Here is a 27745-nt window from a genome sequence, read left to right as displayed (position 1 = left end):
TCCATTATTTCCAGGACTTGATACTTTGCCAAAGAACCACAAGTGTTCAATACTCAAGCAAGAAAACTCTACATGATGGAATGCAATGTTAATAACTGCTGTTAGTGTTAGAGAAATTGTTGATTTGTTCAAGAGAATTCTTTCCCTTTTTGTTTAGCAGAATTCACAAGAAGGTAGAGATAATCTGATATCAGTAACAATTTATCTGAAGTAATTGCCAAACCATATCTACTGGAAATCAAAAAATCTATTTTGTCAATAACAAAAATATATTTCTTCCCCAAACGGCATCATATACTGACTGTGCAACAGCACATATCAGCTAAAATCTATGTACTGAATAAAAACATTTAAAAAATGCATTGAACTATATATATATAATACTTTCCTAATAAAACCTACAGTATTTCGATACTTTTTTAAGAGCTTACTCGAATATTTTAAACTGAAACTTATATTTATAAATCCGTTAAATTCTGACAAAAATAAACAATATTGTTACAAAATGTACCGGCACAGTAAGATAGCTTCCCCGCAAAGCAGGTTTAGGGTTGCCATAAAATGGCAAGGAAAGGCAAGGTTGCCACATTTGGCAACAAAATTGGCGATATGCCATGGACGGATGGAGAATTTTCCAGAACGAATTCTTACCGATTTAGCCCAGAATGTTCTCGAACACAAGCCAAAAACTATATAAACCCTGCTGGTACGCGGAGAGTTAGTGCAAGATATTTAGACAGTCCATGCGGAATCAATCGAGTCGACAGCCAGGCAGCGAGTGCCGAGTGGGCCATCGAGTGCATCGAAGAGTCTCTTAGTATATCACGGTTAGTGCATCGTCGAGAGAGTGTGCTAAGTTCCAGGGATGACTGAACCGAAAAGTCGGGATCTGTGCTCTGCGAGTTCATCGAGTACATCGCGAGTAGTAACGTGGAGAGTCTCGAGAATACGTGGAGTTCCGAGAACGACCGAGCAGAGTCAGGAGCTGTACTCTGGTGTTTTGCAGCGAAGCTATCTTCACCGTGATAGCCTGATAACCTGAAGGCTGTGTTGCTGATTGTTCCAGCATGTTTATAGTAGTTCTTCCATGACTGTAAAACGTGATTTGGAGCTGTCTTGATTAATATATTCGCTAAATAAAGTGTGTTTCGATACTTCAGCAAGTGTCGTCGTTATTCACTTCAAATCTACGAACCCTGTACGAACGTGAAGGAAGAAAATAACGTAACAATATTATTATTAAATAAGAAAAATAGGTACTTCCTTATTATTACGGCCTCTGTTTTTTCATGCCAAGTTGGTACCAGAATTGCCATTAAGTTCATGTTTACTTTTCAATATTTTACAACTGCAATATCAGTAATTGTTCTTGTATCAATAAAATTAAATTTATAGTTCAGAGTAAAATATCTGCTTTTTCCAGTTCCCTGTTTCATATGCTCACCAACAGTTTAAATAAATCAGCAACCTCTCTTCTGCATGGTCAGACATTTCCACTATGAATACTTACCTCTCTTCTGAAGGAGAAAGAATTTACCAGTTTCTTGGCATAGTCTGCCAAATATCCAGTATTGTGGAAGACCCCTGTCAGCTTTATTTTTTCCCTTAATGAACAGATATGGTTTATGTCCACGCTTTTTTTCAGCACTGCCTACTCACCTATTATTTGGTTGTCAGAAAAGATGTCCAGAAAATACCTCTCTCTGATAAAGCCGTTCCAGTTAGTCATATTTTCACAAATGCTGTGCTGTTTCTCTCAACACTTTAATACACATCAGTTCCTCAGTAAATAAATCATTATGTTGTTACAAATAATATTCTGAAACCACTGACACAGTCTCAAAATATACGCGATTTTCCTTCACTTGCAAGTTTTCATATTGCAGCTCTAAATGCTTTCATTGTTATGTAGTTTTATTTAATGGTAATTTCTGTATATTTAAATTGGAAGTAAGCATTTTTCTCATTTCTCGGTAAACCATTTTATTAAAAAAAAAAAAAAAAAAGAAAGAAAGAAAGAAAGAAAGAAAGAAAATACATTAACACATGGAATACTTTTTTTTTTTTTTTTTTTTCTCGTGACAGAAGAATTATGAGTGACTAAGAATTCTTAACATTTATATGAAAAAAGAAATTAACATTTTGTTTATTCGGAGCTCTTCCTGTCACCCACACCCACACCCACACCCACACACACAAAAAAAAAAAAAAAAAAAAAAAAAAAAAAACACCTAAAAATGATTTTGGTTAAGATTTGTGGTCATTTCATGATGGTATGCACTGGTAATTTACTCATAATATTGGCATCGTTTATTAAATGGGGGGCTGTAATAATAAGGAAATGACAACAAATATTACCACATTCTGCATTTGCAATACAATTTTATATTTAGAAATAAGGATCATTTTGCATCAAAACTGTTTGTTGGTACTAATACATAACAGAGGCAAACTTTGAGAGACGACTTACTTATTCCTGAAGACTAGCAAATCTGTGGAGAATTCAAATTTTAGTTTCAAAGTTCAAAAAAATATATATAGTCAACCTCCCTTAAACATGAACTAGCTTAAGGCGAATACTTAGTTATCATGAACAAAATTTCGGTCCTGGCAGCGATATATATGACCTTACAAGAAGTTTTATTGATTAGCATGAATTTCAGTTATTAAGAAATTAAAAACTGTTTTTTAGTCTTTTTTTCCCCATCATTTAGCAAGAACTTTCAATGTTTTCATATTTTTTCCCATTTGTTTTACTGCTAGGGCAGTGATCAGAAACGTTCTATTCTATTTAATTGAAAACCTCACAGAATACACTTTAAAAAAATAACTACCATAACAAGTAACATTGCTTAACTATTCCAGCTAAAACTGAAATGAATTGCATTTACAATAAAATATTTACATACATTTACTGAACTGCAGTTTAGTTACATATGACTTTTCAGCATGTATCAACATGTCTTTTACTCTCCAAAAGTTCTAGAAGCACTGTTCGGCAGATCTGTAGATAGCACTCTAGCAGCTTTCAGGACATCACACCTAACCTTAACTCATGGAAAAGAATTTGTGTCCTAAACAAAAGCCACGAGTCTGACTCGTGGTGAGGAATTTGTGCATAAAATGCTGCGTACAGTCAAAAGTCTTTAATCCGGACTCGTCAAGACTTCGGCGATTCCGGATTATCGATTTTCCCGGATTATAGATCATCAGTTTAAATCTGGTAAGATGGTATGCAGAAATTATATAATTAAAAATATGAAATCGTAATTTATGAAATAAAGAGCAATTGTGATCTAAAGGGTATCAAAATTTACAAAAAAAAAAAAAAAAAAAAAAAAAAAAAAAGCTTAATATTTATTTGTTTACTTTATTAAACATTTCTTTCATTGCACACATGCGTAAAGCATACATTACGCATAGTCGAAATTAGAAAATTGCAACCAGAAAACTATTTTATGCGTATTCGCGATATTTATAATGATGAGGAAATTGATTTAAATCATTTCGGAGTTCATCAACACGAAACACTACATTTAGTAAGGAATTATAAGACGAATAAAATAAAAACATCTGCCCCGAAGATGAGGATAGTGCTGACAGATCAACTTTCAGTTCATTTCCCGTTGAGATTAAAGACTTTTGACTGTATTATTATTAAAACAAGCAATTGGAGTTATTCTACATCGAATATTTTTCCTTTGATTGCAACATCAGTATTTTTTTCCGGTTGTTTCTGATGAAACTGGATGATCTGTTACTTAAGTTCCCCATAAAGCTTCGTTACGTTCATACGTTTCAAATATAATTTTGTATAAAGAATTAAAAAACTAATACCCATCATACCTATCATGCAATAAATTTTGTCATCTAATCCATTGATTATGATTACACCCTAGACGTCTTAAAATTACTATTTGTACTTAAACATCGTTTATTATTTCACAATTCCTTTCGTTACACTGAAATATATATCATGAAAAGTATACGGTACTTTTCCGTTTCGCCGGCGCAAATCTCGCCAAGCAGACTTTGTTGGCGACAACATACAGTATACACATAAAAAATGTTAATGTTAGTTCTAAGCATTTGTTATTTTGAAGGCATAAACATTTTAATATGGTTTAAAATTTTTTAAAAAGCCAATAAATAAAGACAATAAATTCGTAAAAAGACATTAATTTAAGAATTTACTATGCTTTCATGGTTCAACATCCCGATTCACCAGTTCTTATCACGTGACCCCCAAGTGATCTCATCTCACGTAAACTACGCTACAAAAATCTAATTCTCCCATTAATGATTTACATTAATTTCAAGTTAAATCTTGATTTGGAATACAAGTTAGTTTAAATGCAAGAATTATTTCAATTCGTACGAATAGCTTACTCGGAAATTATGTAAAACCGCACTGCTTTACTTCGCTAGTGCATTCTCATTAGAATGGATGAATTTAAACCTTGATTTTGCCTTTTTTATATTTTCTCCTTCCGATGAGCGGTGTGATTGCATCCTAATTGACTTAATTACCGGGAATGGTCTTAGGGCATAAAATTGAACCATCTTGCAAAAATTCTATGTAATTGTATGCCAGTATTGAAAGAATGGCTGCAACTTGTTTTGAAAATGAAGCGTAAAAGGTTGCCAGCGAAGGTATTCCGTTTGCCATCGGTTGTACCATTATTGGCGACTTTATCGTTTGCGCCGGCAAAACGGAAAAGTACCAAGTATACATTTTGTGCCAGTTTGGGTGCACGGCTGAACAGTTGAATAGCACAGCGCGCGACCGACTTTCTTGTTCGCGCAATTGGCAGATATCGTGTAGGCTACGAAATTAAACTGCAAGCAGTGAGAGAGTGATTCATGGACAAGAGGAAGATGACAGGCAAATAAATTAAATTAAATTAAATTCAAATTAAATTAAAAATCCTAAAAGGAAGTAGACTGTGGTACATGGAAAAAAGTACACTCTGCAAAAAACATTTAACTTTTCCAAATCTACCTTATCCACAATATTTGAAATGTCGTCAAAAAAGTTTTAATGCTGCTCATCGGATTCCGGGAAAAAATCTAAGCGACTTTGCAGTGCTAAGTATGATAATGTCAAAACTTTTATTTCTAGAATGGTTCAATTATATATGCACATTCAATGTACCTTTAAGTGAACCTATAAATCAGTCAAAAGCAAATGAGACTGCAAAAAACTTGGACATATTCTACACTTCCAAAAGATCGTTTCCAACCACCAGATCCAAAACATCATCCATAAGATTATCATTAGTGATTTGAGGTAAAGTAAAATACAGTTATGAAGGAGGAACAAATAACTAATTGCATGAATTTAACCAAATAAGAAAAAAGTATACCTTGAGTGATTCTACAAAATGGAGGAAACTTGATAATTTCACAATCTCTTCCCAAATCATACCCTCAGAATAAAAAGTAATAAGTGCCATGGAGGAGCACACAGTAAACTACATTTAACTGATTTCTTTATGTGTAATGCAGATGACAGTGATAAACACCATCCTTGGGTGATCAGAATCTATATTGTTTTAAGAACATAAACAGCGCACACACACACAAATGGAATAAGTCGTTTTGAGCCTTTGGATCAAGGTATTACTGCAGTTATGAAAAGGTGTTATTGCAAGCAACTTGTGAGAGATATAGTTCACACTCCTGAAATGAAGACAGAAATGCCAACTTGGGGTGTGTTTGATAGAATAAAAGCTACCATCGCACCCTGAAAATCCATATCATCACAACAAATATAGAATTGTTTCAGCACAGCCTGGAGACAAAGACGTTAATGATGTTGATGAGTAAGATGGTCACAAAGATACCAATTCAAATGACTAATGGAATAGTCTGCAAGACACTACAAACCATGGTCTTAGTTTAAAAAATTATGCTAGTGCAGATTACTTACTACGTTGCAGTGTGTACGCCAATGGAATTTGATGTACAAGCAGTTGTATCTGAAATATCATCAGAATAAAATGAGGATGACAATATTATTTCACCTGCCCACCAGGAAATGTTACACACACCTTGAACACTATAGAGTGTTTTGCTGCAACATTCAAACTGACAGCTAGTTTTATGGAAGCCATGACTACAGTTAACGTCAAGTTACCATTCATTTTCGTTCCTGTCTGTTACAATACAATGTAGAGGAATTTTACAAATTTATCTGCGAGTGCATTTTTTCAAGTTGGAATATAGTAATTAATATAGTACTGTACTATTTTCTATGATAATATGCATAATACATTGTAGTACTTATTTAACTATTGTAAATGGTTAATGTGTACAGAAAAATTATTCCAAAAATAATATTCGAGTACACAGCTAACATGAATTTCTTTTTAAATCAACTCTTCATTTTTCATTGAGACTCATGTTAATGAGGGTTTACTATATTTAAATTTTGAAGGGAACTAACTACCTTGTAATATACATCTTCACACCAGTTTGAAGGGCAAGAAGCTTTTAAGATATTTTGCTTTCTTACTTTTTTTAGTAATGTAAATATCATTTTAATGAATGTAAGTTTAAGAAAATACAGACTAAATCATTACACAAATTTAGGTAGTGGAATGCTGTTTAAATACGAGTTTTCATGACAGATCTAAAATCCCATGCTGCTCAGAGAGTTAAATCCATAAAAATTAACAGTTACAGCAGAAATAAAAAATAATAGAAAAATTTAAAATTCATGAAATAGTTCAACATTCACATAAAATTTCATATATACTGAATTTCAGATTATTTTCTAAAATTCACAAAAATAACCGCAGAAATTTACATCATAAAATTAATTATCTTAAATATCACGTCTTAATTATGTATTCATCAACTATTTTACAACCAGTTTGCAGTTAAATGCTCAAACCAGCTAATTTAAAATATTACTGAAGTCACAATATGTTTGTAAATATCCAATACTTCAAAAATGCTAAAAATACTTTATTAAGCAAATTTTTTATATATAAATTTATTACCTTGTAAAGGAATTTCTTTTGAAGTATCCATGGGCACACATGAATTGGGTGATGATATACTTCTCGAACATGCACTATCTGTAGGTGATAAATGAGACACTTGTTTGCTATTTGAACTTGAACTATCTGTCACTGACCCTGGAGTATCTGTGTCCATTTTACATGAATCTACATCAGGTCCATGCCTATCTTTAGAATGGTCTTTCTGACAAAATGTAAAACTTTCTGATTGAGTTAAATTCCTAGAAATGTTATTTGCCCCATTAGGCATATCTATAGGAAAGCTTTCATTTGAGCGATTTATTCCAGGACATGGAGGAACACAAAGTTTAGCTTTTGATTTAAAAAGCTCAATGGCACGAGCAGCTGCTTCATCAGGCTCGAGCTTAGGAGCTTTCTGACATGAAGCACAATTTTCATTTTCACATGACTGATTTCCACAACCATCAGTTAACTGGAAATAATAACGTTCAATAAGCTTCTTTGCAGCAGTTCGTTTCCTGAAAAAAAAAAGTTTGTAAATTCAACAATTACATAAATATATATAAAAATCCTGAATTATTCCCATTATATAGCACTTTTTTTCAATGAATAATCATAGAACTATGTAGTAACTCCAAAGCTCCTGTTACTGAAATGAAGCTTACATTAAGCTCCTCTAACAACCTTGGAGGACAAGACATTTAAACTATAGCTTTTCATACATGTACTAATTTTAAATTAATCTTGCAACCTTTACAGATTTTCTATGAAAATACTTTTAAATCAGTCAAAGGGAATATGTAAAAACATTTTTCCTTTGTGTTCCAGTTTTCGAATATATATTATGTGCAACTTATTTTAATATGATGTTTTAATTTAATTTTCAAATATTTTAAGTTTATTTCAGATCAAACTATTAGATTTAAATAATTCGGTACTTTTCCGTTTTGCCAGCGCAAGCGATAAAGTCGCCAATAATGGCATACAACCGATGCGAAACGGAATATTCTCGCTGGTATCCTTTTACGCCTCATTTTCAAAACAATTCGCAGCTTTTTATTATCAGATTGTTTCTTTCAATACTGGCATATAATTACATAGAATTTTTATCAGATAGTACAGTTTTATGTCTAAGGCCATTTTCGGTAATTAAGTCAATTAGGATGCAATCACAGTGCTTATAGCCGAAAATATAGAAAAGGTAAAGTCAAGGGTTAAATTCATCAATTCTAATGAGAATGCATTAGCGAAGTAAAGCATTGCAGTTTTACATAATTTCTGAGTAAGCTATTCGTACAAATTGAAATATTTCTTGCATTTAAACTTGTGTTCCAAATTAAAATTTAACTTGAAATTAATGTAGATAATTACTGAGAGAATTAGATTTTTGTAGAGTAGTTTACGTGAGATGAGATCGCTTGGGGTCAGGTGATATGAACCCGCGAATCAAGATGTTGAACCATGAAAGCCTAGTAAATTCTTAAATTAATGTCTTTTTACAAATTTGTCTTTATTTATTGGCTTTTTATAAAATTTTAAGCGATATTAAAATGTTTATGCCTTCAAAATAAAAAATTCTTAGAACTAACATTTTTTATATGTATACTGTATGTTGTCGCCAATAAAGTCTGCTTGGCGAGATTTGCGCCGGCAAAACGGAAAAGTACCGTTTTTGGATATTTTATTTATTTTATGCGTGCAAATGTTCATCTTTGGAAAGTGTATATACTTTTTCGCTATCAGGTAATTTCATATATGTCCTTTTTACCGAATTTAAAGGTTCACAAAATTTTTCTAATTTATGAGAAAAAAAGCAGTGTACATGGATATAGTGAAGAGTGTGCGCAATGCCATTTTTGTGCAATTCTGGGATGTTTTTTTAAGTAAAAATAAGTCGACGTGTACATGATTTAATTATATTTTAATTAAATGATAGTTATTTTGTGAATTACATGTTTGTAGTAATTTGGTAAACGTTTGAGTGGAAGTAAACGTGCATGGAAATAATTTAAATATTTGACACTAAGTATTTATAACCATTTTTAATGTTTTGTTATGAATTCGTTGGTGACGTTTATAATAGATAATTTAGAGGTAAAAGTTTTTGGATATTTTATTTATATTATACGTGGAAATGTTCATGTTTGGATAGGGTATATAATTTTTCGCGATCAGGTAATTTCATATATGTGCTTTTTACCGAGTTTAAAGATTCACAAAATTTTCCTGCATTTTCGTGCAAATTTTTGTAATTTATGAGAAAATAGCAGTTTAGATGGATAAAGTCAAGAGTGTGCGCAATGCCATTTTTGTGCAATTCTGGGATTTTTTTAAAGTAAAAATAAGTCGACGTGTACATGGTTACTGTGTATGTGCGATTTGGAAAAACGCGGCAAGGAGTTTGCGATTCTGCACTTTTTCCCAATTTTGCAGTTAATATTTGTCATGATTAAGCAGTTTTGTTCCATAAAATTTCTAGCATAAGTGTAATTCGGCTAGTAGATTATTGGAAAACGTGTTGAGTAAATAAAAAGAAAAGAAACATGTCTTTACTTCGTGAAGACAAAATGGCGGCGAAAAAAAAACAAAACAGAAAGCTGCTGTAGCAGAGTTGGTCGCCAAAAAATCGCCAAGTTACCATAATCCAAAGATAAATCAAATCATCAATTTAAATCTAGTAAGACGGCATGTAGAATTATAAAATTAAAATTATGAAATCATGATTTATTAAATAATGAAGTATTTATGATCTGGGTATCAAAATTCACAAAAATATTTATTTGTTTACCTTATTAATATTTATTTGTTTACCTTATTAAACATTTTTTGTTGTTTTAAGTTACTTCTTTTTTTGTGCTAAAACTTTCTCTTTAATTCTGTAGACAGAGATAATCTCTTGCTCTATTACATCGTTGAAGTCCTGTAACTGCTGTTTCGAGGATTCCGACTAACTTGTCAATCGAAATTTTCTCGTTTTCAGTAACTTCTCTGTCACCTTCGTCACTATCGGTAGCGATAATTTCTGGATCTAGAACCATACTACAGATTTCTCCATTTATTAATTGATTGATGATTGAGAAGAATTGTCATCACAGTTAAAAACTTCTTTTATATAATCTTCGTTTATTAACCGCTTCTCCAAATTTCTTTATAAAATTCGTTAACTGCAAAATTTCACCTTTGTTTTGTGATATTAGAAAACCTTTAAAATTAGCGGTTGTCATTACCAAATTTAGCTATCCTTTACTATACATATTTGGCTATGCATCATGAGCTTGGTGACTAACGACAAGTTGTTCCGTTAAATTTTATCTTTCTTCTATCGTGCACTCAGACAATTAAGCCTGAATTGTATTAGTTTAGTTATTTATTATACTTATGTCTATTTCTTGCACATGCTTAAGGCTTGAGTTCTGAATAAATAAATTCCCACGTATACTTAAGCTTTATTGAGGGCCGGTGCTAGATATCTTACTGCTTGATGCAGTCTCTGTGGGTCCTAAATTCTGCGACTTGGCACGTCCAAACGAGCCCTGGCACTGGTTCTAGGTTTATGCAAATAACAAATCAGTTATTCTTAATTCAAACAGCCATAAATGTAATCTTTGGGTCTATGAGTATCATCAACAAAATCTATTTTTAGCATATGGAAAAAAATTTTTGGTAAACTTTCCATCGTCAACATTTTTTAGCACATTTAACCAAAATCTGTAATCATTGCCAAGCGTACTGTCAACATAAAAGGTTACCACACTCTTTTATTATTCAAATGCTAACATAAAAAAATTATTTAGGCATCGCTATACGAGTCGCTACTCAGGTAGTCATGTTTTAATAAAGATGTGTAATGAAAGGAAAAGAATAATAAATAATGATTTGCCAGGTTGGCATCAGATCAATGATGCATCTATGTGGAATGTTTTAGTTTGAGTATGTGTGCCAAGCAAACACGCAGCAATGGTGCCAAACTACTGATCGTACAAATTTATGCTAAAATGTTTTCTCAATAACAAGGTATTTTATTTAGTGTCGAAGTGAAATTAAGAATCAGTACTCTCCAGATGTTTTATTATGCGCGGAGGAAAAAAATCAAATGTGCATGCGTAAAATCTACGAGAAAAATTTTATTAATGGTTTTGAGATCCGGATTTTAGATCATTAAGGATAGTTGAGTCCGGATTTTGGACTTTGCACTGTATTAATAAATAAAGAAAATGGAGTCAGATGAATTCTAATATTGACATCTGCTGGCAAATGTGTTCATTGGCAATTTAAGAATAGCTGAACTTGTATACTGAATCCCCCCCCTTAGCGAACAATTCTTATAAAAGTTCTATGGGCGAACAAGTAATGTTATATACTGCACGTCAAGGCTACATTCTTAATTAAGTAAAATATTGTATTGGCCCGAATACAAGTAACTTCACATATCTGAATGACCCTACTAATTCCTTGTGCGAAGTAGAGAAAGTATTGTATTCGTGAAAAATTTCAATTTTCAGATTTCATAGGAAATATCCATTTTGACTATTTCCGTTGTGACGCAGTTAGAAAAATTATTCGTCATAAAATGCTGGAACTTTACATTAGGGAGTTAGATTACTTTCGGCATGACGTTTGTATGTACATATATCTATGTATTTTTCATAACTCAAAAACGATTAGCCGTAGAATGTTGAAACTTTCTATATGGGACTGCTATAATCTAGTTGTGCAATTCCCTTTTATATTGCAATCTGGCAGTACTAAAGGGCACTTTGAATTGGAAGATCATATCTCATTTTCAAATCAAATAAGTTGAAATAAAGTGCACCAAAAATGTGATTAGTTTGTTAGGCGTACAAGAAATTATGTGGTGTCCACATCAGATTTTTTTTAAATGTTTGCAAATTAATAAATAAATATATGGTTTATATATCAAATGATCTCAAATATATGAGCTTTATCTGTTTCTAAGTACTCTACAAGGAAGACAAGAAATAATCTTAATAGCATACCTTGAGAAGAAACACATTAAATACACTTTCTTTTAAAGGAAAATTAAAGAATAATTGATTAAATTTTCTTTAGATCCTTTTATAAATTATTACATATAAAATGAATTATGGTTTTCAGAAAGACAATTTAAGGAGGACAATCACGAACAATTGTGGCCTGGTGACATGGCGCATTGTCATCCATAAAAATCCCATCGTTGTTTGAGTACGTGAAGTCCATGAATGGCTGTAAGTGATCTCCAAGTAGCTGAAGGTATCCATTTCCAGTCAATGATCGGTTCAGTTGCACCAGAGGACCGAGTCCATGCCATGTAAAAACAGCCCAGACCATTATGGAACCACAACCAGCTTGAACAGTGCCTTGTTGACAACTTGGGTCCATGGCTTCGTGGGGTCTGCACCACACTCGAACCCTACCATCAGCTCTTACCAACTGAAATCGTGACTCATCTGACCAAGCCACGGTTTTCCATTCGTTTAGGGACCAACCGATATGCTCACGAGAGTCGCTGCGTGTGATGTCGTGCTGTAAGTAAAGGCACTCGAGTCGGTCTTCTGCTGGCATAGCTCAAGGAAGACAAATTTACCCACACTGTCCTATTGGACACGTCCCTCGTACGTCCCACATTGATTTCTGCGGTTATTTGATGCAGTGTTGCTTGTCTGTGAACATTGACAACTCTACGCAGACGTCACTGATATCGGTCATTAAGTGCAGGTGATCAGCCACTGCACTGTCCATGGTGAGATGTTATGCCTGAAATTAGATACTCTCGGCACACTCTTGACACCGTGGATCTCGGAATGTTGAATTCCCTAATGATATCCAAAATGGAATGACCCATGCATCTAGCTCCAACTACCATTCCGCATTCAAAGTCTGTTAATTCTCGTCATGCGGCCATAACCACGTCAAAGCCTCTTCACATGAATAACTTGAACACAAATGAAAGCCCTGCCAAAGCACTTCGCATTTATACATTTTCTACGCAATACTACAGCCATCTGTACATTTGCATATTGCTATCCCATGACTTTAGTCACTTCAGTGTAAAAATAGGCAACAAATGCATTTGAAGTGTTGAATTTTTTTTTTTTTTTTTTTTTGAAGGAGAATAAAATGAAAACAATATTTTGCTTTAAGAAATACTTTCTAAACTGGGATAAATTGAAGTGCAGAATGCCACCTAAAATAAATTAGCTTGAATAATTTTATCAAAAAATTAATTATGAATGAGAAATCATAAACAAAATTTCGCTCTTATTTTTTATGCAATGAAAAAAAAAAAAAAAAAAGAAATTTATGATTATTTATTTTTCCCCCTGTGTAATACGTTAGATTCCCTCAGAATGTCCCCCACGAAGGCATCCTTCCTCATAGGCAGGTAGCCCTCATAGCTTAGTGGTACAGTCAAATACTGAAAATCCGCCGACCTGATACACGAGTTGCCTCTCAAAATATAATCATTCAGTTTACAGGTTCCGGAAACCAAAACAACATCGAGTACGAAATACCGAAGAAAAAATACTTACCAAATAATGATGTCATAATTACCAAATAATAATGAGTCATAACGGAAATACCACATTATTAACATCATGATTAAAGTTTTTTCTCCTCTAACCTGCATCGAGGTAAAAAAGCAGACGATTCACTCTTCTTTCAAGTTCATGATTCACATTGTATTTTCTGAGCTTTGTTATTTCACGAGATTATTTAGTGCTGCCTTTTTTTTTATCCGGATATTCTGTGAATAAATTAAGAATATTTTAAATTTTAACCCTTTTTAATCCAATTACAGATAAGAAATGTTTACTGCTTGCAATGTTCAAAAATGTAAACACGTTGCACTGATGGTAATGCAAAAAGTGCAAATTCTGCAAAAGATGGAGGCAGGTGCTACTCCTTGGTTTACAGCAAAATCGTATGGAATTGTGACACAATTGTGTACGATATACAGAAAAATAAAGAAAAGCTGTTGAAATTTTACACCAATAGTGATTCTAATGCCGGACTCCGAAAACGGAAATCTTTGCATGAGGCGAAATCGGCAAATCTAATGCTGTGTGCATATAATACAATGAATAATATAATCAATTTATATATGTAATAATAATTTAATGCATATAATAAGTTATTGCAATAATGTATATAATAATTTAATTAAATATATCTAATACGCCTTATTTATTTTGCACTTTTGTCTGAATATTGCAGATAGCCCTCGTGTGCTTTGCCATAACTGAATAATCCAATCTAATCCAATCCTAAAATCTGCACAACCTCTGGTCCCAAGCTTTATGGATTTCTACTGTATTTAAATAACTGAATTGATCATGATTTTGATCCTGCCGAGGGCATTTTGAGTTTGCCTGTTTCATGGCTTTAAGCGCCTAATGAATTCTACATATTATTGCTATTAATGAAATTCCTCTCAGGTGGTTATCCAAAAATATATTAACTCAGATTTTTTGAAAATTTTTTTCTATCCGAATACCAAGCAAAACACCTTTGTTATGCAATTTACTATAAATCGAAAACTCTTATTCATCAGTTTCGACTGAGAATTGAAAGAAATATGATTCTTTTCTAAAGCTCAAGCAGTTGGTTTAGTTGTAGAGACATTAGGATATTTTTGGAAGCAGGAAATGTGAAAAATGAGCAACAACCTCGCTTGGAATCTAACCATGGACCTCTGGAATATGCACCCAGTGTACTGACCACTACACTATGAAGGCATGTTAAGAAGGCGGGAGAAATACCTTATATAGTATGGGAGAAGAAAGATACTAGGATAATGAAATTCTGATTAATTATCCTGGAATAAACTAGCGGTGCTAGCTTCATTAATCATTCACATTTTGCTATTTGTAATTATTTAATTTACAGTGGATCCCTTGGTTTAAAAAAAAAGTTAATGCATTTACAAGTATCAGACAAGGCATTTTTTATGCTCTTCAAGCATAAAGATAATTAAATGTGTTTTAAAAATCGAGTTTGTAATCAAGCTTCACTGTCTAGGAAACTTGCAATTAAATTCGAGATAGATATAGCTTGCAGTTAAGTTATATTCTTTCTTAAAAATAAGAAATATTACTTTTGTTCACCTATTAAAAATTCCCATTAGCAACATGTGTGTTTTTGAAAATATCTCTACATCCAACATAAATACAAGGCATGCCTCCTTATGGGAATCCTTTACGAAGATATTTAGCAAAGATTTAGGTGGAAAAGGTTTTGGTAAATTCACCAGAAACTCTAAATTTACAAAGGCGAATTTATGAGAAAACAGATGGAGGACTCTACATTCAGCTAATAACTAGCAAGTTGCTCATCAGTGAAAAATAATGGCGATCTTGGATAAAACGAAAATCAGAACAATATTAATGCAAATTCTTTAATAAAGCATCTACACATATTGCAAATTAAAAATAAGAAAGTGTTTTTATTTTGTGAGTTTATTTGTGAAACTATCTGATAAATAACCTCATTTTATTTTGCACGATTGGAAAATGTTTTCAACAACTTTCATTATTTATCACAAATTAAATACTTTGAACATGGATCCCTTATAAGCTGTTTAAAATATTATTTGTGTTTGTGCCTCCCCCCCTTTTTTTTAGCGTGTAGAAATGTTTGTGTGCTGTGTTCATTCATAAGAATATGTATTTCGCCAGGATTTGGAGTTTGATTTTGAACTTCCCAGTTAACCTCTTAAGGATCAGTGCTGAAAAAAAAGTGCAGTCACGGGACTGGACCCGCTGAAATGGATCATCGCCACCGGCAAACGCATTTTCAGCAGTTAAATCTAATTTTACCAAAAAAATCGTATAAAATCAGCACTGTGATATTATGACTTCAATTTTTGAAGTTGTGTATTTAATGTGTATTAATATAAAGAATGTCACATTAATAGAAATAAATTAAACAGGAAAAATACTAAAATCGTTACTATACACACATAAATAAGTACTATGAGCATGAAAAAATTACAAATAAGAAATTAAAAAAAAAAAAAAAAAAAAGAATTACCTGCCAGGCAATTAAATTCCAATTTAAAAATTCTGCTGTGTGTGAAATAATTCAAAACAAGGATCGACTTACAGTCCTACATTGCATATTTCGTAGTCAAAACACGTTGTTTGCTTTCACTTTTCCTTGGTTTTTAGCACACACAACGCATTTTCTCGTACCTTTTCCATTAACGTAAATTTTCGGAAACTGTCTTCCAGTTAGACAGAAAGGTGGAATGTCCGATGATTTTGGACAAATTTTTTTAAAAGTTTTTAAGTAAGGTCTCTTAGCCATGGCTAACGGAATGAAACTGAATATAACCCCAACACCAGAAAGTGATCAAGGAAAGACCTCCCACTGGTGGGATATCCATTACTGATCACATCAATCTATACATTATATGTAAAGTAAATACATTATATACCATAATATAATGCCTGTGTCATAATGACCCTTCAGGGCATTATATATAATGACCTATTAAATCAAGTAAGAAAAACAAAAACGCTGGCTCTTTCCTGAGAAATGTGAGCAAGACACATTAACACGTCGAGAAAGCTGATAGTCTTTGCCTTTCTGTAATAATGCTGTAATGTTACTTTCTAACTAACCAAAAAAGCTCATGCTGAGTTTCAAAATAAATAGAAAAAAAAAAAAAAAAAAAAAACCTAACGAAATAAACAAAAATGCCCGTGCCCCTTTAATTCACAGGTGCACTTATAAAGAGCCATGATTTCCAGTTTGTTTATTTTAATAAATCTCTCAAAACCAGATGCACAAAACAAAGTAATGCCAGTACATGAAGGTCAAATGCCGTATGAATCAACCTATGTGAGAACAATTACCATTTAGCTCCATTTACTGGCTTCTAAAAATTAAAATAAATCATTCCATTTTAATGTCACGTATATGCAACGCTGGGCTCGTAGGAGCAGAATCGTTGCATTGTGTATACAGGACGCTGGGCTGGTAGGAATGGAATCGTTCTGTTGCATATATGTGGCGCTGGTCCTGAACAGATTAATATCAAATAACATAAAATTAGCATTTCATGAAAAAAAAAAAACATTTTTATTTAAACAAAGGTATTGGAATTTTTGTTAATTTAAAAAAAGTACTTAGTAAAAAAATAGATTTCGAATTTGAACGTTTTTGCTATTTGGTTAGTAAATTGATTAATATAATGTAGTACAGTCAAAAGTCTTTAAGCCGGACTCGTCGGGACTTCGGTGATTCCGGATTATAGATCATCAGTTTAAATCTGGTAAGATGGCATGCAGAAATTATAAAATTAAAAATATGAAACCGTAATTTATGAAATAAAGAGCAATTATGATTTAAAGAGTATCAAAATTTACAAAAAAAAAAAAAAAAAAAAACTTTATATTTATTTGTTTACTTTATTAAACATTTCTTTCAACGTGCGCATGTGTAAAGCATACATTACGCATAGTCGAAATTAGAAAATTGCAACCAGAAAACTATTTGATGTGTATTCGTGATATTTATAATGACGAGGACTTTGATTTAAATCATATCAAAGACGGAGTACATCGAGATGAAATACTACATTTACTAAGGAATTATAAGCCGAATAAAATAAAAACATCTGCCCTGAAGATAGGGATAGTGCTGACAGATAAACTTCCAGTTCATTGCGTGCTGCACCTTATATCAATTGGCATATCACCAATTTTGTTGCCAAATGTGGCAACCCTGTCTTTCCTTTGCCATTTTAAGCTATCCTACCGTGCCTGGACATTTCGTAACAATATTAACCAATTGAGCAGAATCTGCGTTATACAATAAAATAAGTACTGTAACACAACAACGATAAAGAGCCTTCGTGCATAACAGCCCAAATTTAAATTACTAACTAAAAACAACAAACGCAATTATATAGTAAAGTAAGCTTTAAAATATTTTGGAAAAACTGGACACAAATTATGTGAAAGAAAGAGAATCCAATTTTCATTTTTAAAAAATTTCTTATCATGTGTTGGTTTATTTTAAGCCATTTTAACCAGTAATAACAACTTGATATTTTTTCAAATTAAAAATAAGGAATGCAATATCATTCACATTTCGAAATTGACTTTTTAGTTATGCTGTTATAACTACAAGAAGTAATTATGGATGGAACATTTCCACAGCAACATAATTTTGATCTGCTATATGCATGTTGATTTATGTGTTTAATTTTTAACAAATACTGAATCGTCGAATGTAAATAAAATAAAAAAAAAATAATAAAATTTTTAAATGCTAATCTTTGAATATAAGGTAGAACACAGCATATTTAAAACAACAGATTATTACAAGACTTTGCTAGGAAAACTTGCCAGCGGCGTAAGAATGCTTTGTTAGAAGGAAACAACTGATTGAAAGCATGTGTTCAAATTATCACATCCGTCAAGAAAAGGTACGACTTTTGTATGCATATGTTTCAAAGCTTGTTTTCCGTTCCTTAAGTATGGTAATCCCCAGGGGTGTAATTACTCTTTTGCAACAAATCTGAACTACTGTGCAGTTCTTCGGAAATGTGAATAGAATGTACTTACGATGACATTACAGAATGATCTCAAAGCCATCTGCTATTCTGAACCATTTTACAGTTTTCTTTAGAAATACAGGTTATAAGTATTGGTTTTTTACAATACAGTTATTCTTTTCTAATTACTGTCATGAATGAATGCAAAATCATTTAATATTTATTTATTCTTTTACATAACATATCAAAACAAATTTCTTTTAAGTCATCTGTTTATAGCTGAAGTTGCTATGTATATTTCTTTCATTTATGCCATGGAAGCTAAAAATACAGCGATCAATAAAAAGTATAAAAATTCTGGATATTTGAAAATATAATTATGGTAAAATATTTGATAACCATCTCCAATATGAGAGATTAAATTTCAAAAATAATATTTGGACTACAATATTAATCGCATGCAAAATCTTTTCCAACATATATGACAATGTTCAATAAAGGGACAAACTTTTTTTACTGCTTAGACCTATGAATCTTAGATCCTTTCCCAGAATTTATTAATCAGGTCCTTGCTAACCAAAGATGTAATAAAGAAATTTGAAAAAGGTTAGCTTTTATTGTTTCGGTAATTCTGGATATTTATAAAAATTGGACTACTACAAATTTTATTAAAAATCAGCTTTTGATTCAAAAAAGATGTTTCAGACCAATGACGAAGTTATTTAAATTTAAAAAAACTGTATTTGCTATGCTAATATCTAAACAGTTGCAATGAAGTTAAAACATCATCGCACTTATTTAGACAACATTCAGTTAAGAATACTACTATTTCAGAGAATTCTATGCATTTCAAATAAAAAATAGCACAGATCATTCTTCTTTATTTTACACGACTACTGCACTATTCACCAACGACATGCATTGAAAAACAATAAAAGTAAATAAATAAAATCTCAAAGGTTTCATATTTTGAATTACCTCCAAAGGGGTGTTTTTTTAACATTTTGTTTGTTACCTTTATTTATTAAATATCATATTCTACGTACTCAAATCATGAAATTCAGTTCAACAGCAATATCGCAAAATAATTTTAAAATGAGCATATCTTTAGAATTTCCGATACAGAGTCTCGCGCACTGGAGATAATGTGTTTTTTTTTTAATGTAGTGTTGCCATTGCTCGCTTTGAAATCATTTAGTTTTTTTAATCAAATATTCATTGAAGTGTTACAAAATATGAAATCAATAATAAAACAAATTTCAAATTAAAATTAGGGTTTCTGCAAGTCCATATTCCATGGAAGATTACATCATTCAAATTTTGATGGCTCTAAACATTGTTTTATCACAATGGGAGAAGCATACATACATTCATGCAGATTCTTCATTATTTCTTCTTTAAATATAATACAGGGTGATAATATTTTGGAGCAACAATTTGAAAAGTGATTCGCTGTTTATAGCTTCCAGTGCAAAATGCCAAAATGAAATTAACAGTCTTTCAGAGCAAATTGCCCGTTTGGACAAAAAAAAAAAAAAGAAAACATTAAAAAAGTAAACTTTCGTGCTTCTTTTCTTCTTAGTATTTCATTTATATATTTACTGCGTTCCCCCCCCCCAAATGAAATTTGTTACTTTTAAAAAATTTGCAGGTTATATTTTGGATACTCAGTTGTTACGCTGTAGGTTGGTTATTTTAATAACTTATATAACAAAATACAAGTGTTACAAAATTTTAACTCTCATTTGCTTTTCTGCTTGCAATTACATTGCATTGAACACAGTAATAACAATTATGTAAAGCTTAAGTACGTAAGAAAATTCAACTCATCGAAGTTTTTCCTAATAAAAATTGCATTCAAATTACATTGAATAAAATAAAAATTGCATTAAATTGCATTCAACATACATTAACAGACTTGGGATATTTAAAATGCATTTGAACAGAAGTTCATCAAACCAGTATAAGTGATGAATATTGTTCCAAAAACAATAACTAATTCACCATTATTATATTTACTATCAAATTAGATTATGCTATATACACCAGTTCAAGAATACACTTATTATAACTTACTGTTGATGGCTAATTTTTATTTCAATTATTGCTTAAATAATGTTATTATTTACATGTAATTCAGGTTATTATATGTAATTCAGGTTAATTAAATGCAGTACTATTCGTTTCATGTGAATAATTAAAATTTTTAACATGCCGACTTTAGTTATACAAGTGAATTTGTTTAAATACTTTCAGATGCTATTTTTTAATTGAATTCATGAGCATTTCGCATATTTCCAAACATTCAGTTTAAAAGCCAAAGGATATTTTATGAAAATGTTATCTGTTTAAAGAGAGTATTGGAAAAACATTCTTACATGCTACTCATTTATTTAGCGAAGAATGTCCATGTTTGTTGTTTATAAGCCACTCTATGTTCAAGTATTTTCTTGGCGATTAAACATAACAGTCTAAAATGAAAAAGAACAACCCTCTTGGGCTCCTACTGAGAGTTGTCATTTAGAGATCTCCAGGGTTCCAGAATAAGGGGGGGGAGCTGTGACATCTCCACGGCCGCCTTGTTTTTGAGGTCATTGCCATTGACTGTCAGTAACGCATTTGACGTAGGTCTTCTTGACCACCTAAACCCGGTCATAACGCTCAGAGGATTAAAGGGAACAGAAAGGGACGTACCCTTTTTAAATGCTCAACTTTTATAATTTATTGTTACTAAATTATTTCATAGCTCTTGATATCTCAGCTTTTTTGCTGAGGAAGGTTTTAGTAAACGTATTTACTGAAAGCACGAAAGTGTGAATATATTTGTATAGAAAACGTTTTTTCTATATGTGACATATGAAAATGATTTTTAACAAGTAATGCACAAAACACAATAATTTACACTATTACTCATAATAATAATAATTTTACACCTTACTTCAAGCATTTAGCTTGAAGTCACATAAATGAACACGCACGATCTTAAAATATGATTTGGACCCTGCGTTATCATAATCATTATTTTGAGTGTGCACATATTGTACATTTGTTAAGATGAGGTTTCACTACTTGTCCACAATAAAATGTATCTCTCCAGAGACTATTCCATCTTCATATGCCAAGCGAAAACCAACATGTATGGATACAATTAATGCAAAGTACTGAATGTTACAAGAGAAATTTTCCACCTAGTTGTGTTACTACTGAACGTAAACGTTTGTTTATGAACAATGAAGGCAGAAATAATGGCTACTCTCATTACCAAAAAAAGATGTTTTGGCTAATCTTTGAAATATGGTAACAGGTAGCTTGGCGACATTTTGGTAAGGCAATAAGGTTACTAGCTAGGACTTTTAGCAGTGTACATGGATAAAGTCAAGAGTGTGCACAATGCCCTTTTTGTGCAATTCTGGGATGTTTTTTTAAGCGAAAATAGGTCAACGTGCACATGGATAACATGTATGTGCAATTCTTAAAAACGCAGCAAGCAGTTTGCGATTCTGCACTTTCTCCCAATTTCGCACCTAATCTATGTCATTATTAAGCACTTTTGTTCCATCAAAGTTCTAGCATAAGCGTAATTCGGCTAGCAGATTGTTGGGAAAAAATGTTAAGTTTATTGAAAAAAAAAAAAAAAATGCCTTTACTTCGTGAAAACAAAATGCCATCCAAAAAAAAAAAAAAACTAGCAGGTTGCTGTAGCAGGGTTGGTCGCCAAATTTTCGCCAAAAACTCAAGAAGTTACCATAATTCAAAGATTAACCGATATTTTCTATTGATACTGACAGCAAGCAAAATAAGTATTTCAGAGCAGTTATCATAGCTTGTCTATTTAAACATTGATGGAAAATCATACAATGGATGTTTGCCTAAGGAAAGGAATACCTTCTTGCAAGATGTTTTGTCAGAAAAGTAACTCATTTTAACATTGTACATTTGCAAACCCACAAAAATGCCCAAGCAGCCAGCCCATACTCTCCTGCAAATTAAATGAATTAGTGGTTTAATGGCAAATATACACAAGAAAAAGCAGAATAAACATTCTTCAAGGTTTTGACATTTTAGAATAGCTTATCTATAGTTAAACTGAATTAATGGATTCATGATATGTGTACACAAGACACATGTACACACATATTTACAGAAAGCCCTCCTGAATGGTGTAAAACATATACCAAAACTTGAAAATTTCTCAATGCACCTCATGAAGCTATTTTTAACCCTTTTAGTCCCAATTTATTTGTTTAAACGTAAAGACATAGCACAAGCTCGCCTTATAATTAACAAATTCACTAAGCCTCTATAAGAAGATGCGAGTGACAATTTTCAGAGAACATATTCAGATCTCTCCCATATGCATGTAATTCCCTCTACGCTTCTTTAAACATCTACTGGGACTTATATAACCCATTGGGACTGAAAGGAGCTAAAGTGCAGAATCACCCACTTATTTGATTGGCGTTTGTTTGGCACATTTTACAAGATTTTGATTTTTGTCAATTTTCTTTGACTTTTTAAGTGAAAATAAGTCAATATGTACATGAAGTCAAGGGAGTGCACAATGCCATTTTTGTGCATCTATGGGATTTTTTTAAGTGAAAATAGGTCGATGTGTACATGGATCCTGAGTATGTGCAATTCTTAAAAACGCACCAAGCAGTTTGCGATTCTGCACTTTCCCCCTGAAAGGATTAAAATATACTGCTAAATAGATACTTACAAATCCTTGTATGCAATACAAAGAAAACAGGAATTTTTTTAAATACCAGATATGCTACAGTTTGAGAAAAAATGAAACTACATCATTCTTTTGAAAAATATTTGTTGTGGCTAAATTTTATATGAAAAACAAAACTTCATATACTCCATTATGGAGTAATTTATGGAGTTAATTATCATTAGATTTTATAAAATTACGATTTTAAAGTACTAACAATAACTTATTTTATTACTGTTATCACCAAGTGTAAACAGTGAGTATTAAAATTGAAATATTTATCAAGAATATACTACTATAATAACCAACAAAAATGCGATTATATTAAACAACATTTGCAAAGACTTCTGTACATATACAAAATTCCCAGTTTTCCACATTATGTTACCTGATTATATTCATTTCACCGTAAATGGAATTCCGTTAATATTACAGAATTTAATTAATTTACAAAACCTTGACAATAATACAATGCAAACTGTTCATAAACACTGCTATTAGACAATTCTTTTCTCACATTTAGCTCAAATACAGAACTTTTATTTTTTGTGAACCGAAATAAAATCTACGCAAGTAACAACACTAGGAAAAGAACGAACAATTATTTACAATGAAAACAAAATGTAAATGCGTCACAAAAAAACAGACGTTAACTATAAACAAAAGAAACTATTTTCTCTAACAAATGAAATTTATACAATATATTTAATTTAGAACTTTTCAAGTTCACTTAAATTTAACTGATATAGTTTGCATTTCTTCGTATGACACAGTATTTCATATACTACTGGTCAAGCTTACCTATTAGCTTCCGCAGAGCGTGAAGCTTCTGTTGCTGTTTGGGAATTCATAGAACTAGATCAATTTCCTTAACCTTAAATTAACAAACAGCTATATTAAGTACTAAATTAGTTAAAATTAAATAGAAATCCTTTAAACATATATAGCTATTTATTCGGTGATACAGCAACATTGCCATATGAGATCGAAATTATGTCACTTCAGTTCAAACGAAAACATCAACAGAGTTCTTACAGATATTCAGCAAATATTGAACACGCTTCAGCCTCGTACAGTAACATTCGTACAAGCAACTGGCTATTTATACAACCTATACTACCTTCATCTAGCTCTCTATTAAAATAAAGCAAGATGAATTTAAGCCAAAACTGCAACTTATAAAAATTAATATTGAATTTCTGTAACAATAAGACAGTGCATCATGAAAATATGTAAATATTTGAATGTTTAAAAGCGAATTAAATTCTTAATTATTTAACAGCGCTATATTTGTTTGCACATTTAACAATGTATCCCCGGATACGTTTATAAAGTTTATTGTTCCACAGTCAGGTGTCTGTCACATATTCCATGAATTTCGAGGATCCTGAAAGCTATATCTAAGTATACGTAGTAAGCTAAGTATATGTCTATGTCTATGTATGTAAGTCTTAAAGTATATGTCAAAGTAGACAAAGTCAAGACAATGTCAAAGTCAAGAGTATTATAATGAAAGGTAAGTAATTTTTTCTTCAATTAAAAAAAATCAGAAAAGCTTCAGATTTTAACTGCCGTCCGAAAGGGTCGTGTGCTGCAGCCTAGACCTCTTCAGATGATGAATGCTGATCCCAAAATGAAGATCAGTTAATACCATATCACAGGTATTTTATAAAATGCGTGAATTTTATAAAATTTATAAATGCATACGTATTGAAAAAATATCCTGTTTAATTCAACGACAAATGTCTTAAGAATATTTCACATCATTTTAAGGACGAAAACTCAAAAAGATCTCATTGTGAGCAGAAAGAGTTACTCGTATTAAGAGATGTGGATCCAAAGCTTATTCGCACGAGAATCGAGAACTGGTAAAATTCATGTTAATTTAACGTGAGAGAATGTTCGCTATTGATAAGCCATATCTCCCTTTTACTAATACTTAGCCATGGTGAACTGGCAACAGCTTTTAATTTCCTAATGAGTTGTATGTGAAATCGAAACACTTATGAATTCGCACTATGTATATGTTGAATGTTTGTTGTTTAAAAGCAGTTTTTTTCTTGATACTTTTACATTTCATGAGCTTTGTCGGAGTTACTAGTGTTTAATCTTTTCCAATGACTGGACCAATATTTTCACGCTTATTATTTAATTTTTTAGAAATTTTCCGAATAGAATATTTTATCGCAGCTTCTGTCTATGTTAGCTGCAGTTTTCCTTAGTATTTAGTCATCGTTTCAAAATTGGTTCCCTTGTATGGAACCAATGTTTTCAGAATTGTTTCTTCCGTCTAATGATGAAGTATCTCATTTGGAACAGTTAAATTTTGTGATTCCGTGCTTGATGAAAGAGGCGCTTTTGATTAACCTTTGAACAGTATAATTGAAGATGTTAATTTCTATTTCAGTATCAGTTTTATTTCTTTAAACTCGAATTGACATGGATTCATGGATGTTACGTTTATATTGTAGGAGGCCACTAAATTTATTCTAGTAAGTGATGAAAACACTTTAATTTGACGGTAGTACGGAAGTGGGAAACGTCAAATAGGACAATAATGGACAGAAGACTGCTTATGAAGCACCTCTAGATGGAATGTTCAAAGAATGTTATGCAGTATACAATGTCCCAAACATCAGATGATATCCGACCATAAAAGGATATAAGGTAAGCTTTCTAGGATTTAATGTCGCATAAATTAAGCATCGATAATCTATAAAAGCATAAGTTATTAAATGTATTAAATTCATTTTATAATTTTCGTAACTTTTGAAAAACATTGCCATAGATTTTCAAAACTAGATTAAATTGAAACACTAACAATGAAATAATTCGGTCTGAGATTAAAAATACTAAAAAGCATAGATAATTAAAATATTTTTATATGCTAATTTTTACATGAAGAATTCAAAATTTCCTAAATATAATAATACTTAATATAGGTTGGGAGCTATGAAAATTTTAACAAAGGGCTCACTATTTATATTACAAAATATCAAATTACGATTTAATGCTTTGCTTTTTACAAGAATAGACAATACAAATAATTATACATGCACGAGAAAGCATTTTCAATTTTAAAAAAATACTTTCAAATTAAAAAAAATTCGCACTATGACAGAAACTATCCAAAATAACAATAAATTTAACTGTGGTCAACGTTCAAAGTAGAAACCATCATATTTTAGAAAATTGCTCAATAAACATGCTGTACCATTAAAAATATGAAATAAAAATATTCCTTCAGCTAAAAGCTCGTTCAGTTTCATTTAGTTACTGATAGCTAAATTCTCCCTACCAACGTCAGCTTTCTTTACGATATTAAAAATTTTCTTATACAACTTTCTTGGGAGAAAGTGCAGAATCGTCCACTGCTTGGTGCGTTTTTAAGAATTGCACATACTCGGTATCCATGTACACATCGACCTATTTTCACTTTAAAAAATCCCAGAATTGCACAAAAATCCAATTCTTCTTGCTCTTGTAAAAAGCGCGAAACAAATAAATGGGCGATTCTGCACTTTAGCCCTGTCTTTTTAAAGCCCATAAATAAAATCTCGGGAAAAAATATTTCCTGCTTTAATATGAAATTTAATGTTTGTAAAAATAGGATTTTGACATGTAAAGTGCGTTTATATGGAAATAAATAAACAATTAAATATCGGAGCAGAAAACATGAAAAAATGAGCAGTGCCCTTCCTGGGATTCGAATTCCGAGCTTCCGGATGGGCTTCCAGTTACACTATGAAGTCAAGAGTTAAAATACGGCGAGGAGACGATCCAGTGTACAAATCCATGACATATTTTCACTTAAAAAGACAATCCCAGAATTGCACAAAAATGGCACTGTGCACCCCGTGACTTTATCTATGTACACATCGACCTATTTTCATTTAAAAAGTAAAATAAAATTGACAAAAATCCAATTGTTTTTACCCTTGTAAAAAGCGGCAAACAAATAAGTGAGCGATTCTGCACTTTACCGAGAATATTTTCAAAGAAAAGGCATAATTCATTATTTAAAATTACGTTTGAACAACCAACGAGATGAAATTATGCTTTAGGGATAAGTCGGTAGCGAAATAGCGATGCAGGCATCCATTCAGTTATGTTAAGCAATTTTTATATAAATTATAATAATGATTTGAAATAGTTATTTACTCTTATGCTTCCATTCAGTCATGTTTAGCCTTTTTCATATAAATTATAATAATAAAAAAGTATTATATGAAATTAACCTTTCATCTAAATTAAAACATCAATCTTAGATAGTTATTTACTATTATACTTCCTTTCTTGCCGCAATTATTTTTGGCAGCATTGGTATCAACAATAGTTTGGCGATTTTTTACGGCTCTCGAAACCGAATAGTACCAAAATTCCGCACAAGAAAACAAAAAGAACAAGGGGATCGCAAAGACAATTTTATCAAGGGGCTCATATGAATCCTCCACGAATCAGTACTGAATGTAGGTAACATAACTAAAAGTGTTAAAAATAGTACCTAATACAATTTGATATCAAGGATAACTGGAG

General features: G+C 31.8%; 1 protein-coding gene across 1 annotated transcript in view; it reads right to left on the bottom strand.

Moving 5' to 3' along the window:
- The window catches only part of Ube3a (ubiquitin protein ligase E3A), a 91975-nt gene extending 67760 nt beyond the window's left edge, over positions 1–24215 (bottom strand). The window contains exons 1-2 of the mRNA XM_085822466.1: positions 24011–24215; positions 7008–7507 (exon numbers count right to left, since the gene is read on the bottom strand). Coding sequence (XP_085678592.1) covers positions 7008–7507; positions 24011–24060 — 550 coding nt within the window. The 5' untranslated portion in view covers positions 24061–24215. The remainder of the gene's footprint in view (positions 1–7007; positions 7508–24010) is intronic.
- Between the last annotated feature and the right edge of the window lie 3530 nt (positions 24216–27745).

This window comes from Stegodyphus dumicola, chromosome 8 (genome assembly GCF_044657685.1).
Source record: "Stegodyphus dumicola isolate Sdum_Otavi_A_Nest chromosome 8, ASM4465768v1".
Lineage (NCBI taxonomy): Eukaryota > Metazoa > Arthropoda > Arachnida > Araneae > Eresidae > Stegodyphus > Stegodyphus dumicola.
This window is presented reverse-complemented; position numbering and strand designations above follow the sequence as displayed.